Here is a 16284-nt window from a genome sequence, read left to right as displayed (position 1 = left end):
GAGGTTGCGATGCAGTGAGGCTGAAGCATTTTGCAAATCGAACGATTAAACAATATATATATATTGCTTTCGTTTTCTGAATATATTTTATTAAGTTTCTCCTGTTTCATAATTCATATTTTGTTCGTGGGTCGGAGATGTGATAATTAGTTCCAAAATTTGAAGTCACAACTTAATAGATATATTATTATACCCGACTTTCAGTAACTCACGGTATCAATTCATGATATCTCTAGAAAACTCAAATTATAAGCAGGTTTTTTATAACACATTTTATCTATATTCATATCTATGCATGTATTCGTTTACTCTTTTTACTCTTTTACTTATTTCAGTCATTTGACTGTGGCCATGCTGGAGCACTGCCTTTAATCGAGCAAATCTACCCCAGGACTTATTCTTTGTAAGCCTAGAACTTATTCTATCGGTCTTTTTTGCCGAACCGCTAATTTACGGGAACGTATACACACCAACATCGGTTGTCAAGCGATGTTGGGGGACAAACACAGACACACAAACATACACACACACACACACACACACACACACATATACACACACACATGCAAACATATATATAAACATATACATATATACGTACGGGCTTCTTTCAGTTTCCGTCCACCAAATCCACTCACAAGGCTTTGGTCGGCCCGAGGCTATAGTAGAAGACACTTGCCCAAGGTGCCATGCAGTGGGACTGAACCCGGAACCATGTGGTTGGTAAGCAAGCTACTTACCACACAGCCACTCTGTAATAAATATATTTTTATCCCTGATAAGTAATCTGACCTTTAGAGTGCATATGTACTTTTAAATCAACCTGATATGCAGGTGTTACCAGGTTTTATATTATTAATGTAATCAAGTCTGAGGCCATACGCATGTCTTAGTGAAAGATATATGATGAAAACTAGTGCTTTAAAGTTAAAACGTAGATTAGGTAGGATAACGGTTATATTCATGTGTGTGAAAGTGAGTGGACTAGTGGTTGGGCGTTCAGTTCACGATCATAAAATTGTAGGTTGATTCCTAGACCAGGAGTCCGCTGTGTCCTTGAGTAAGGCTCTTCACTTTATCATCTGCTCGCCTAAAAGTGAGAACCAGCTAAATGTTGGTGCACCCACTCTCTTTCTTTCAACCGTCGAAATTTCGCTGGGCAAAGTTTGAGAGGGCTGAGAATGTATCTGTTCGCGATTACATAGATACCTAATGCAATAAGTAGAAGCATGGTATAGTACATACCACTGGCGACGAACTGGCAGGAATGTTAGCACGCCAGGCGAAATGCGTAGCCGTATTTCGTCTGCCACTACGTTCTGAGTTCAAATTCCGCCGAGGCCGACTTTCGGGGTCGATTAAATAAGTACCAGTTACGCACTGGGTCGATATAATCGACTTAATCCGTTTGTCTGTCCTTGTTTGTCCCCTCTGTGTTTAGCCCCTTGTGGGTAGTAAAGAAATAGGTACAGTACATACCACCACGCCAAACTCGCTTGCGTATGGCGTCTATAATCCTTATACATACACACCTTACACAGACATGCACATACACATGCATACATACATACACACAAACACAAACACATATACATAATTAAAAGCGTGATTAATTGTCCAGAAAACTGTAACGTTAATATATTTGATCTTTTATTCGTTAATAAAAGACATTGGTTGTGTGACAAAATCTTCAGTTGTATGTGTTAAGCTATTTATATTTTAATGAACTAGAAAATACTCTCAAATTAAGAATTTATGTTGTACGATATCAGTACAAACCTTATTGATCGTCATCTAATATATATGAATGCCGCAGAAGACTTTCTGCAGTTTCATATTATTGAATAGTAATCCTAACACAAAGGAAGTATACAATCATAAAACAACCCAATTCGGAAAATGCACCAGGAATTAAAAGTGCACTAGTTGAAGCTATAAAGCATAATGGGGACATAAGGGCTAACTTTGTGTTCACAAATTTGAAAGTATAGAATTAATCGGCAGTTTCACAGGAATGGAGAGAAACTACTGATTTCGCTGTACAGGGTAAAAGAAGTCAAAGCAAACCGTGGTAACTTATGTAATTCGTTATATCTAACTGTTAGTGAAACAATTATCAGTCTTTTATCGAATCGTTTACAGACATATAAAAGGTCTGATCAATAAGTATCTGGGCTGTTGCCATAGTGACGAAACTAAGGCACGCAGAGTAAATCCGCTTGGGAAAAGCTGACCTTAAACTCTGCTGTGCGTACGCATTAAGTTTCAACGTTCTAGCTCACTTTCACTGTTTACAGCAGTGCTTAGAAGGAAGGTATGTAGCATGAGACCGTCACATTGACCATGACTGAGAAAGTTGCTCAGAAGTCTATCCAAAGTTGCAGAAAGTGTATGGAGAGGAGTGTATGAGCCGCACAGAAGTGTACGAGTGGTTCAGACGTTTCAAAAATGGCCGAAAAAATGTTGATATTGACGAACTTTCTAGGAGACCGGCAACCAGGAAAACTGAGAAAAACATCTCAGATGTGATTGCAGTTGTGAGGGGAGATCATCGAATCCCCAGCCGTGAGTTATCAGATTAGTTACTATCTTATTAGTTACAGTTCAGTTCAGTCCTTTATCACTGAAGATTTGGGTATGAGATGCGTGTCTGCTAAGTTTGTGCCAAAACTGCTTTCAGCTGACCAAAAAGAAACCCGGGTTTCAGTTGCACAAGATCTTCTTGATTGTGTGAAGAACGATTAAAATTTTTTGAAAACTTTGCGTAGGCCTCTGAGCAGATAGCGCCAAGGTTTTGGCAAAATTTGATGCAGATTTTCTGCTCAACTCTTTCAGTGTCAATGAGTCGATCCCATGTTACACACCTTCATTCCAAGCACTGTTGTAAATAGCCGAAGTGACCTAGAATGTTAACTCTTAGTGCGCATGCACAGAAAATTTCAAGGTTACTCTATGCCAAGCAACTTTACTCTGCCTGCTTTAGGTTCAGTCCGGACATTTATTGATCAGACCACGCGTATGTTTCATCGTTGATTCAGTATAATTGTGGATGGAGATCTGACAGACCTATCACAGATATGATCTTTAGCATCAGTCAGTTGCTGGAGAAGTATACAGGGCAAACATTTTTTATCATTAGCAAGTTTTTGTTGACCTCACGAAAGATTTCGACCTGTAAATATAAATGTTACGGTGGTAAACTGTTAAAGTCGGAGTGTCACCTTAGATTTTGATATATTGGTCCAGTTGTGCACTGTTATGAAGGTTCAATTTAATTCTGATGTTGCTCTGTCGGAACTGAGACTGTGGACTATGACCTCAAGCGCAAGTGTATACTTATGCCAACTATATTCTTTATATACTTTGCAGATATCATTATTCATTATTTTAAGATTATGATCCAAGTTTCTTTAACCTGTATCGCACAACTAACACATTATTATATCTAAGTCGTTTCAAAGCAAAGACAGCGCTTTTTTAATCACCAAACTCGTGATTTGTTGTACACTAGTGAATAAAACATTCGGAAAATAATGGCATTTTCTGTAGTGGGCGTATTGCATTTGAACATAAAATAAACTTCAAGAAAATTAAGGTGATGTTTAAATTCGCTCCAGTTGAGCTGCATTTATAACCTAATACCTTATGAGGGGAGAAAACATGATGTATTGGATTCTTACGTGTACCTAATCTCTGTTTCCGGTTACGGATCCTTAGATTTCGAGATCAACTTAGATATTGAAAAGATTGCAATCACATTTGAAACAACTGAGAAAAGACTCTGATTAGGCAGCAACTTAAAAGATTACACCAAGATTTGCCTCTATAATGCTTGTCTCAGTATGTGTATGCTATAAGTGTTCGAGACAGGAATCTCATTTTGACATCGCATCAAAATACTCGAGAGATTCCGCAGAAGTGTTTAAAGAATGTGTTAAACAGTTGTGTATGTTTAACACGTGACACAGAAATGCAAAGAAGGGTGAGCTGCCTGGAGATGTAAACTCATCTTATCAATGTGATTTGATGCTTATCAATAATTATATGCGATGGGTTGGTTATGTTGTATATCTTGATATCAGCCTTTTATAGCAATTACTTTATGTAAATTAATTCCCCGTAAGCATCATTAGCACAAACTAAAACAAAGACATAATTTATAGGTCATGTGCATTGCCAGATGTGAAGATCTCACGCTGAATATGGGTGAATTTCAATCGGTATCCAGGAAGAACAGGTTGCAGTTTGCCAAATATCGAATTTCTAATGACAGTGATACGTAGAGCCCCAAACTTTTCAAGCAATTGTAGAACGATAGAGAATCCAGAAGTGATTTCAACTGCACAACCTGTAGCTACATTACACATTCCAAACCCAGTCTTGTTAACCATGAAAGTTTACATGTAAGAAGTTAAATGAGATGTGCTTACAGTTCCATCACCTCACTCCCAATATTGCTGTCCTTCGTGCTAAAAGGTAAGCTCACCTAATACTTGGTTGGAAACTACTTTTGGACGAATGCATAACGACCTCAGTTGATAAGATCGCTGAGAAAATTCCCGGCTACATTTGTCACAAAAGATTAAGTTAAAGCTAGGCGGTCATCTAAGTGCCCATAGCAGAGAAATTGATATTTCTGAAACAGGTATAAGACTGCTGTAAGATAGTATCTGTGCTTGAAATCAAGTTTACAACCACCGTATACACTTTAAAGATGAGGTTAATAGGCTAGAAAATTATAAGCTTAATATATTCGATCTTTTATATGTGAGAATATATCGGTTGTGATTGATACGTTCTTCAACTGTATGTGTGAGGCTATTTATGTTTTAATGCACTAGAAACTAAATACTCTCAAATTAGGAGCAATTTATGTTGAACGATATCAGTGCAAACCTTATCGATCTACATCTAATTCAACTTGTTTCTTCTATCTTGATTCTAAAAATGTCGACCAGTTTGGCTAGAATGATAAATAGTAGTTGCTCACAGATAAAACGTTTCGTCAATAAAAGGTTCCCGTTCAATAGATATTTTATTCGGATGATACTGACCTATTAATCTATCGACCTCTTTGCAATCAGGTTTGGCTAATCTGTAAGGGAAGAAATATATAGTCATCCAACCTCATTGTTAGTACATTGGTTGGATATGTTTGTGTTTGTTTCTTTTTTTCTTCTTTATATTACCGTCTCTAACTAACCTTTATGTTGAATATTGACTATTTATTGGTAGCAATGATTGTCCACTATTAATAGCGCTATTTTATTTTAGTTGAGCTCAAAATAAAGAAGTAAAAGAGCCAAAAGTGAATGGTTTGGGAGTATTACCACAGGAAATGTATTTGCTACCATTTATATTAATTTTTTTTTAAATAGAAATTTGTCTTTATTCGTCCTCACTATCCAGCAGTGAACTGACACAAAAACATTGCCACGGACATTTGCCAACCAATTCGCTACTACAGCTATGAAAAAGAAGTCTCTTTATCGTCACTTCAACCATCTTTGCTCCGCTGGTGTTGATCTTCGTTTGATTTACCGACAAAAGCAGTTGCTTTTATTTCTGCTTGTTTAGCAAAAGACATATACCTGCACCATTTGCTTTCCTCGGTGGTTAAATCATAGCCTCCACAATGAAGCTGCTAGTGAACAGTATTAGTAATAGATGCATCTTAGTTAAACTGGCGATCCGAAGCGTACGAAAATCATTATCCGAGCCGAGCCTTTGTCATCTCTACGCCTCTAGTTTGGTGTTGTCCATGACAGCCGATATGGCCGCAGACGTTAGGGATAGTTTAATCAATACTAATGTTATTGAACTACTATTGTTACTATTGTTTAGCTCTATGGTCATAAGTTTGATTGATCAGACTTATAATCAAAGCACTCCAACCACGACCGCCCCATTCTTTTTGGTTCTTTTTTTCTATAGTTTTTCATTTTATCATAATAGTTCCCATTACCAGCCCAGTTTTTTTTTTCCACTTCTGATTATAAAAATCAATGTTATCCAACATCAGTATTTAATCATCACCTTGTCAGTTGGTTCATTTTTAATATTGTTCAATGAACTTTCCTGTGACATCTCATGCAATCAACTTCTCCATAATCCCTACTTGTCAAATCTTCGGAAGCAAGTAGGACACAGGAGGAGCTCTCCGATTAAAAGGTTCTTGGTAAATTATTTCTGGAGTTGAACAGGGCGTTGGAAATTAAATTTGGCCTTCTTCACGGAATCGGATCCCGAAGCTCGTAAATGCTTTAAATAAAAAAAATCAACGGTCTGATTCCTCGCCTAAAATTATTTCATGACATCTCAAATGTTTATATAATTCTTATAACTCAACGACATGCTTAAGCAAGTGTCTTTTATTATAATCGGAAACCCACTGTGTTTCCGATTCAAACACAGTGGGTTTGAATCGGAGACCATCTGGTTGGGAGGCAAACTTCTTACCACACAGCCACAACCACAGTACATATGTGTTTGTGCATGTGTGCGCGCGCATGTCTGCGTGCGTGTGTATGTATGTGTGTGTGTGTGTGTGTATGTGTGCGTGTGTTTGTGTGTGTGTGTGTGTGTGTTCGTGCTTGAATGTCTCCTTGCGTTATCTATCTTTGTTTCTAGATTTTTCGCTAATAGAGAAAGAGCCGCTTCCTAACCTAGAAACCAGTACTCCTTCACTAGAATTTTCTACGACATCAACGGAACAGCTGTGCATGTATGTGTGTATATGTGCAAGTATTCGGCTTCAGTAAATGTCCATATCTGTTTATTTGATTTCATATGTGTATATTCATACATATAAATTGCCAAACTGATATGCCAAACTTTTGGAAAGTTTTACATATAGGCATAGGAGTGGCTGTGTGGTAAGTAGTTTGCTTACCAACCACATGGTTCCGGGTTCAGTCCCACTGCGTGACACCTTAGGCAAGCGTCTTCTACTATAGTCTCGGGCCGACCAAAGCCTTGTGAGTGGATTTGGTAAACGGAAACTGAAAGAAGCCCGTCGCATATATGTATATGTTTATATATATGTGTGTGTGTGTGTGTGTGTTTTGTGTGTTGTGTATGTGTTTGTGTGTCTGTGTTTGCTCCCCCCCCCCACCAACATCGCTTGACAACCGATGCTGGTGTGTATACGTCCCCATAACTTAGCGGTTCGGCAAAAAAAGACCGATAGAATAAGTACTAAGCTTACAATGAATAAGTCCTGCAGTCGATTTGCTCGACTAAAGGCGGTGCTCCAGCATGGCCACAGCCAAATGACTGAAACAAGCAAAAGAGCAAAAGAGTAAGAGTATATTACAACAGTTCCCTTGATGGCTTGAATCTGTAAGCTTCTAATTAGCTTTCTCGTTTCTAGTTTAGAGAATTCAAATTTCTGAACATTAGTGCCGAGGCGGTTGTTTATATAGCCAAGTGCTCCACTAATTACGGGCGTAAAACCTAAACTTGTACTCCAGATGGAGTATCTGTAAATTTGTCAGAAATTTAGCATGTGTTACTTTTTCGCTGATCTTTAACTTTATGTTGGCACCTGCAGAGCAACTGACTTCCACTACTGTATATAGATTCGTTTGTCAGTATCAAATCGCTGTGAGATTTCTTATGTTTGCCTTTTATTGGGTTATGTTAGTTAGTTAGTTAGTTAATTTGGCTCAAAAGCAAATAGCAAGGCCATGTAGGGGGACATGGAGTTAAGTACAGGGTGGTGTTCATGTAAAGAGTTCAGGCCACTTGAGGTCCAGGGAAGCTTGAACAAAGCGGTCGTCGGCATCTTCACCATCTCGTCTGGCAGCTTGTTCCACGGATCCGCAACCCCCGGACGAAGAAAGCTCTCCTCTCCTTCGATTGAGATGAAATCGTCGCAGGTAGAGCTTTTCGGAATGACCCCGCAGCCGACGCTCTGGAGCAGGAGTGAAGAACAGCTCTTTCGAGAGGTTACACTTTCCGCTTATGATGTTGTGGGCGATAATGAGATCACCAAGGCGGCCGGCGTTTTTCAAGAGAATAAAGTCGAGCGTCCTCAGCCTTTCTTCGTAGGACAAATTTTTGAGACCATCAACCATGCGGGTAGCCAGCCTCTGGACTCTTTCGAGGTGCTGTATGTCTTTGAGGAGATAAGGAGAAGAGGCTTGAATCCCATACTCCAATATGGGTCTCACCAGCGTGACATAACCAGTACTGTTTTATGAGTGGCTATATTCTATGTATGTCATTATTCAGTTTATTTCAAGATATCTTGCCAATAGAGAAAGAACCGGTTTCTAACCTAGATCCTTTCTGGTTTTTGAGAAACCTAATTTCTCAAGATTGGTATTTAAGCAGTGTGTTACATAATCCCTGGGCCCCAATAATTACTGGTGTAAACCTGAACTTGTAACCTGGATAGAATAACTGCAGATTTCTCAATAGTTCAGTATAGGTATTCTCTTTTTCATTGATCTTCAACTTTATGTTAACATCCGCTGAGCAGCTAATTTCCACAACGGTGCACAGTTTCTCTTCTCTATCCCAAATCTTTATATCAGGTCTTTCGTGCCTTCATTTTATTGAGGTCTTCACTTGTACATTATGATGCGACGTTCAAAGGTATTTTGTATGTATGTATGTATGTATGTATGTACGTATGTATGTATGTATGTATGTATGTATGTATGTACGTATGTATGTATGTATGTATGTACGTATGTATGTATGTATGTATGTACGTATGTATTTATGTATGTATGTATTTATGTGTGTATGAATGTATGCACAAATGATACAAATGTGACTAGAGTGTATTCAACATTATTTATCGCTCGAAATAAGGTAGAGATAGATAGAGAAAGGGGTGGGTCGGTGGGTGAGATATACATATATACATACATACACACATGTAAATACATATATATGTGTGTGTAAGCTTGCAAACACAAATATGTACGTTGTATGTGTGTGTGTGTGTGTGTGTGTCTCTGCGTACGTTATTTTGTGTTTGTATATGCACGTGGGGATCATGTGTGTGTGTGTGTATGTGAAAGAGAGAGGGAGAAAGAAAGAAAGAAAGAAAGAAAGAAAAGAAAGACAGACAGAGAAAGAAAGAAAGAAAGAAAGAAAGACAGACAGAGAAAGAAAGAAAGAAAGACAGACAGAGAAAGAAAGAAAGAAAGAAAGAAAGACAGAGAAAGAAAGAAAGAAAGAAAGACAGAGAAAGAAAGAAAGAAAGAAAGACAGATAAAGAAAGAAAGAAAGAAAGAAAGAAAGACAGACAGACAGACAGACAGACAGACAGACAGAGAAAGAAAGAAAGACAGAAGAGAAAGAAAGAAAGAAGAAAGAAGAAAGAAGACAGATAAAGAAAAAAGAAAGAAAGACAGAGAAAGAAAGAAAGAAAGAAAGAAAGAAAGAAAGAAAGAAAGACAGAGAAAGAAAGAAAGAAAGACAGAGAAAGAAAGAAAGACAGACGAGAAAGAAAGAAAGAAAGAAAGACAGAGAAAGAAAGAAAGAAAGAAAGAAGACAGAGAAAGAAAGAAAGAAAGACAGAGAAAGAAAGAAAGAAAGAAAGAAAGAAAGAAAGAAAGAAAGAAAGAAAGACAGAGAAAGAAAGAAAGAGAGAAAGACAGAGAAAGAAAGAAAGAAAGAAAGAAAGAAAGAAAGAAAGAAAAAGAAAGACAGAGAAAGAAAGAAAGAAAGACAGACAGAGAAAGAAAGAAAGAAAGACAGACAGAGAAAGAAAGAAAGAAAGAAAGAAAGACAGAGAAAGAAAGAAAGAAAGACAGAGAAAGAAAGAAAGAAAGACAGACAGAGAAAGAAAGAAAGAAAGACAGACAGAGAAAGAAAGAAAGAAAGAAAGAAAGAAAGACAGAGAAAGAAAGAAAGAAAGAAGAAAGAAAGAAAGAAAGAAAGAAAGAAAGACAGAGAAAGAAAGAAGAAAGACAGAAGAAAAAAAAAGAGAAATAAATAAAGAAATAAATAGAAAGACAGAGAAAGAAAGAATAAAGACATAAAATAAAGAAAGAAATAGAAAGAAATACAAGAGAAAGAAATAAAGAAATAATACAGATAAAGAAAGAAAAAATAAATACATATAAAGAAAGAAAGAAATAAAGACGAGAAATAAATAAAGAATAAATACATATAAAGAAAGACAGATAAAGAAAAAGAAATACGATAAATAAGAAAGAAAGAAAAAGAAAAAATAAAGAAAGAAGAAAGAAAACGACAATAAAAGAAAGAAAGAAAACATATAAGAAATAAAGAAAGAAAGACAGAAAAATAAATAAAGAAGAAATACAGGAAATAAATAAAGAAATAAATAAAGACAGAGAAAGAAATAAAGAAAGAAAGACAGAGAAAGAAAGAAAGAAAGAAAGAAAGAAAGAAAGAAAGAAAGACAGAAAGAAAGAAAGGGAGGGAGGGAAAAGGTTTTGAAATCCATTATATTTGCGAAAGCAGCTGAGAGTAATTCATAAACAGGTTCAATCTTTAGAATGTAGTGCTTTTGCTTGTTACATAGCGAACTTGTTCACTTCCAAAACCAGATATAACTTACCTTTGGAAATGAGTGCTATATATATATAAATGTGTGTGTCTAAATATATGTATGTATACATGTATGTATGTATGTATGTATGTATGTATGTATGTATGTATGTATGTATGTATGTATGTATGTATGGTGTGTGTGTGTGTGTTTGTATATATATATATAGAAACCTAGAATCAAATCATTAGAGATATCCCGCTTCCCAAGGCAGTAGGGAGGCCTTGGAGTAGGGTGGCATCGTAATATAAACAATTGTAAAACTAGATTTTATTTTTCTTCAGCTGTTTTTTATCCTTGTAAATTGCCCACCGATTGCATCTCTCTCTATATATATATCTCTATATCACTCTCTCTATATATATATATCTCTATCTCTCTCTCTCTATCTCTCTATCTCTATCTCTCTATCTCTCTATCTCTCTATCTCTCTCTCTCTCTATATATATATATCTATATCTGTATATATCTCTCTGTATATATATATTTCTCTCTCTATCTCTCTCTCCATATTTTTCTATCTCTCTCTCTCTCTCTCTCCTCTCTCTCTCTATATCTATATATATATATATATCTATATATATAATATATATATAATATTTATCTTTCTCTCTTTCTCTCTCTTCCTCATACAAACACATACAACACTTGATAATGTTTATAAGATATTCCATATCCTCTTTTGTTTCAGTGCCAATTAAACTGTGAACGTGATCAACAATACTGGCCCACACTCTCTCGCTGTAACTTTCTTATTATACATACATTCATAAACATATATATATATATATATATATATATATATATATGTATCTGTAATACGGCACTGCCATGTATACACACGCGCGCGTGCGCCCGTGTATATATATTATCTATGACTTTAAACTATATTTGGTAGTGGAGCCTTTCTTCGGGAGTACCAGGCTTTAGAAGAGTGTGGAACTACCTCTTAGCCACTATTGTTCCTCGGCCTACTCTGATTCGGTGTAATAGTAGTGAGATCTCAGGGGAGGAGCCGTAGAGAACTATATAGAAAGTTCCTGTGATGGCCGGAACCTAATAGACTCGACTTGCATTCCAGAGTGGCCTCCGCAGGTGGCTGCTCGGGTACTGGAAGAAAGGAACTCTATCACATAATGGACTCCTTCTCAAAGGAAGAGTAGAGATCATGTGTAAAGGACCCCAACTTGCGACTCCTGGAATGCCTGCAGGAGGCAAGAAAATTTATTATAGACGCATTGATGTAATTATTTTTTATTGTAATGGACATTTTAGTTCATAAATCTCTCTCTATATAAAGGTTTGGTAGCCTCCAACTAACACTATCTCCTCCGAGACCCTGCGGCGCAAGTTGACTAAAATTGAGAGTATGATAGAAGAAGGCTTGCTCTCTCTTCCGTAGAAGATAAAATTCACATCGGACCATGTTAACACCTAAAATTATTTACATCAAAAAGGTGCTTTTTTTCTATGAAAATCCCTATTTTTAACGATTTTTGACTACTGTGTCGCCATTTTTCGGTTTATTTCAACCAAAAAATGTTCACTTAAAGAGAATAACAAGCTACATAATGCAAAATTTTTCAAAAATTCCAATTCTAAAGGGTCGAAACAAACCCGAGCAACGCCGGGCGATACTGCTAGTGTGTTATAAAATTGTAAGAGGTTTAATACCTCATTTAGTATTTTAAAAAAAAACAATGTTTTAGAGAAGCAAATGTCGGCGGGCGCTTTTCGTCTTCTCCCATTCTTATCATCCTTGTATCATTATCATTCACCTCATTAATGTCCTTGTCCAGTCCGCAAGCTACATTACTTTATGCACTGCCTTTATGGCAAATTCGATAAAATAAAGTGGTTATCAGGATCCCAATTATGAGTTCATTAACATGTAACGGAATTCACTCTCAAAGATCTGAGGGTCGATTAGTCCATTCAGCTCTTTAGCTACTCTCTGAGAGAAGATATCTCCAGACAAATCCAGCAACCTGGTAAGTACTGGCCTCGAGGCATTTGTTGCTCCGAATGGGAAAATGGGAATGAATCTTCACAAATCATGCTCTCTTTAATTAATACTAATCGTGCAAACTGGGACAGTAAACGAAGACATAACTAAGAGAATTGTGCAGCTTTGTCTTGCTGAACACACATTCGTTGAAACGATGAGACTGACTCCCATGTACGCGGTCTGATCCATAAATATCCGGATTGTTGCCATAGTAACGAAACTAAGCTGATAAGAACAGATACTACACTTTGATCTTAGCCAAATGTTTTTGAAATCTGCTGTGCATGCACACTAACTTTTAATGTTCTAGCTTACTTCCGCTGTTTACAGTAGTGATTGGAAGGAAGATATGTAGCGTGTGATCATCCCATTGACCATGACAGAAAGAATCTGAATCAAATCTGTATCAGAGGCCTACGCAAAGTTTTCAAAAACATTTCAACGTACTCGTCACAATGAAGGAAATCTTGTGCAACTGAAATCTGGATGTCTTTTTGGTCAGCTGAAAGCAGTTTTGGCACAAACTTAGCAGACATGCATCTCATACCAAATCTTCAGTGATAAAGGACTGAACTGAACCGTAACTAATCTGTGCATCCTCTGATAATTCACGCTTGAGACTTGCCCCGACCTGTGATAAAGTTGTCGTAGGTTGCTTACATTGATTCACAGACTGTATCTATACCATTTTAACTAAGAGTGTTTGCTATTTGATTCATGTCTGGTACATTGGATCAATTCATTGAGTAATTTATGTATTGCTTGCTATAGTTTTAGATCAGCCATCTTTATCAATACTAACCTATTCTATCTTCATACCGCTACCTACTTAGTCAACAACTTGTATACTGCCTCAGCTTTGTAACCTGTACCACTGATATATAAGCATAAAGTTATGTCGTGACCAGGCATGCTTGAAACTAAAAAGTAGGTAAACACTCAGAGCTTCGTTTTGCTTTCACTGTTGGATTATGCAATGAGCTAAATTGCTTTTTTTTTCTCCCTCTCTCTCTATTACAGACCTAGATCTACAATTGTCATGGTGCGACACTACAAACGTAAAAGCGAGAAGGCAACCCTTCCACGGGATGTAATCCAACAGGCTATTCAACAGGTCCGAGCTCGTGTCATCTCCTTGCGGGAAGCTTCGAGGACATTTGGCATCCCTTTAAAATCTCTGTCTCGCTACTGCACCAAGGCCGCTGAAGCAAACAACAATGATCACAGTCTTAGTGAAAACAAAAAGCCACGGCAAGTTCTCACCGACGAGTTCGAGAATCAGTAAGAGGCTTATGTTTTGGCTGCCGCAGAAATTTATTATGGGATTGCCCCAAAGGATGTGCGGAAATTGGCTTTTCAGATGGCAATGGCACATGGATGTAATTTCCCCCCAACCTGGCATGAGACAGAAATGGCAGGTGAAGACTGGTTCTCTGGATATCTTCAACGACACAAGAATTTATCCATAAGAATTCCACAGGCCACAAGCTTGGCACGAGCAACAAGTTTCAACAAGACAAATGTTGCTATGTTTTTCAACCAACTTGCTGAGGTGATACTTCGGTATAAATTTGATCCATTCAATATCTACAACATTGATGAAACTGGCATAACAACTGTGCAGCGCCCCGATAGAGTTATTGCCAGAAAAGGAACAAAGCAAGTGGGAAAAATGACAAGTGCAGAGAGGGGAACTCTGGTCACATTGGTATGCTGTGTAAATGCCGCTGGAAACAGCATACCACCGATTTTTGTTTTTCCCCAGAATAACTTTAGGCCACATTTCCTGACCAATGGACCATCAGGCAGCGATGGAGGCGCTAACCCATCTGGTTGGATGTGTGAGGAGCAGTTTGTGAAATTCCTTCAACACTGTGAGGAATGTGAAATGTTCAACGCAGTCACCGTACCTTCTCTTGCTGGACAATCACGATTCCCACCTTAGTATCAAGGGGATGACGTATGCATCAGACAATGGTATCACCATGCTTTCTTTCCCACCTCACATGTACACACAGGTTACAGCCGTTGGACAAAGCGGTCTATGGACCACGGAAAAGTACACAAACACTGCCATTGATGACTGGCATATCAACCATCCTGGCCAGATTATGACCATTTATGATATACTGTGTATTGTCAAAACTGCATGGCCATTGACTGCAACTCCGACGAACATTCTTAGTGGCTTTTCTTCAACAGGAATATGCCCTTTTAATCGCAATATTTTCACAGACAGCGACTTTGCACCAGGCTATGTCACTGACCGACCGGATCCTGCACTTTCAGCACCTGGGTCTTCAGCACCTGCAACCCCTGGGCCTTCAAGCAACATAGCCTCTAGGTCTTTTCTTTCACCATTTCAAATCCGTCCACTACCCAAAGCAGGCCATAGGAAAGAATCAACCAGAGGAAGAAAGAAACGTAGTTCTGAAATCCTCACTGACTCGCTTGTTAAAAGAGCAATCATAGAAGAAAAGACAAAAAGTAAAAGTAAAAAGAAGACAAACATTGATAATGGAACGATAGGAAAGGGACTCAGTAAGGGCAGGTCAACGAAGGGAAAAGGTCCAACTGTTAAGAAAAAAGTTCAACTTCAAGAAAGTGATACCTCTGATGAGGAAGAGTGCTATTGCTTAGTGTGCTGCGAGCCTTTTTCCAACAGCAAAGGAAGGGAAGTGTGGCTTGAATGCTCTGATTGTAAAGGTTGGGCTCACGAGGCATGCACACCAGGTCTGACAATATTCACATGCCCAAATTGTAACTCTGATGATGATATGTAATGAAGCCGTATTAAAGGCCCTTGATCAAAACAACAAGCTTATATCATATGTTTCTGTCCACTAACATGTATGTTCCAAGAAAATGCATTCATGTGTCAACATACCCTATTATGTGTCAATTTGCCCCGATACCGGGGCAAGTTGACACATTTAAGTGGTCTTAGAAAATGCACAAAATATAAATCCAAACAATAAGCAGATGAGATCTCTAGCTTTGTAAGTCTTCTGCTATGGTTGATTTATGCGTGTAATACAAGATGCAGTACAATACATTAAATAGTATTGCGCTGTCAGTGAAAATGTAAAAAATGTAGTCAACTAACCCCGGTCTCCCCTATATTTCTACATTGTATATATTTGAATCGAATTTCTACGTTGCATATATTTCAATCGAATTTCTACGTTGTATATATTTGAATCGAATTGTTCCAAGCTTTTGGTCACGACTACACGTATCTCTAATTTTTCATTGTCCCGCCATTCACTGATTGACCACCGGTCTTGGTTTGTTCCCGTCTCCGTACCTTAGCGGTGCGGCAGGCTTAAAAATAAGTAGCAGATTTTAAAATAAGTAGTAAGGTCGATGTGTCCAACTAAAACCCTTCAGTGGGGTCGCCCAAGCATTGCCTTAGTCCAATAACTGAATCAAGTAAAAGATAAAAGATATATATTTTAGATGACACGTAATTTTCATACATTTGTATCCATATATATGAATATATGCAAATACGCAAAGTGTTTAATATAGATGCTAGAGCCGCATGTTGTCTATTATTATTGAATATTCGTAAACTGGATCAAAGCTTCTATAAGGTCGGCGTTTATCAACGGAACACGTTAGTGGTTCTGACATATTTCAGACGCGTCCATGAGCACATTTCAACTCACGTCAATCATAAGAAACCTTTTAAGTATGAAGACATAATCCGATTTGCGAATACAGATAGATAGATAGA

The 16284-nt window shown here is 37.7% G+C and overlaps 1 protein-coding gene across 1 annotated transcript; it reads left to right on the top strand.

The window, feature by feature from the left end:
• The first annotated feature begins 13956 nt into the window (after window positions 1-13956).
• LOC115210228 lies at window positions 13957-14490 on the top strand. The gene has a single exon (XM_029778702.1). It carries the CDS (start codon window positions 13957-13959, stop codon window positions 14488-14490), a length of 534 nt encoding a protein of 177 aa, XP_029634562.1.
• Window positions 14491-16284: the final 1794 nt, after the last annotated feature.

Source organism: Octopus sinensis, linkage group LG4 (assembly GCF_006345805.1).
Source record: "Octopus sinensis linkage group LG4, ASM634580v1, whole genome shotgun sequence".
Taxonomy (NCBI): Eukaryota; Metazoa; Mollusca; class Cephalopoda; order Octopoda; family Octopodidae; genus Octopus; species Octopus sinensis.
This window is presented reverse-complemented; position numbering and strand designations above follow the sequence as displayed.

Bases quoted from the DNA above. Each gene is read 5' to 3' on its own strand.
- LOC115210228 (XM_029778702.1), top strand. From the start codon at position 13,957: ATGGCAGGTGAAGACTGGTTCTCTGGATATCTTCAACGACACAAGAAT.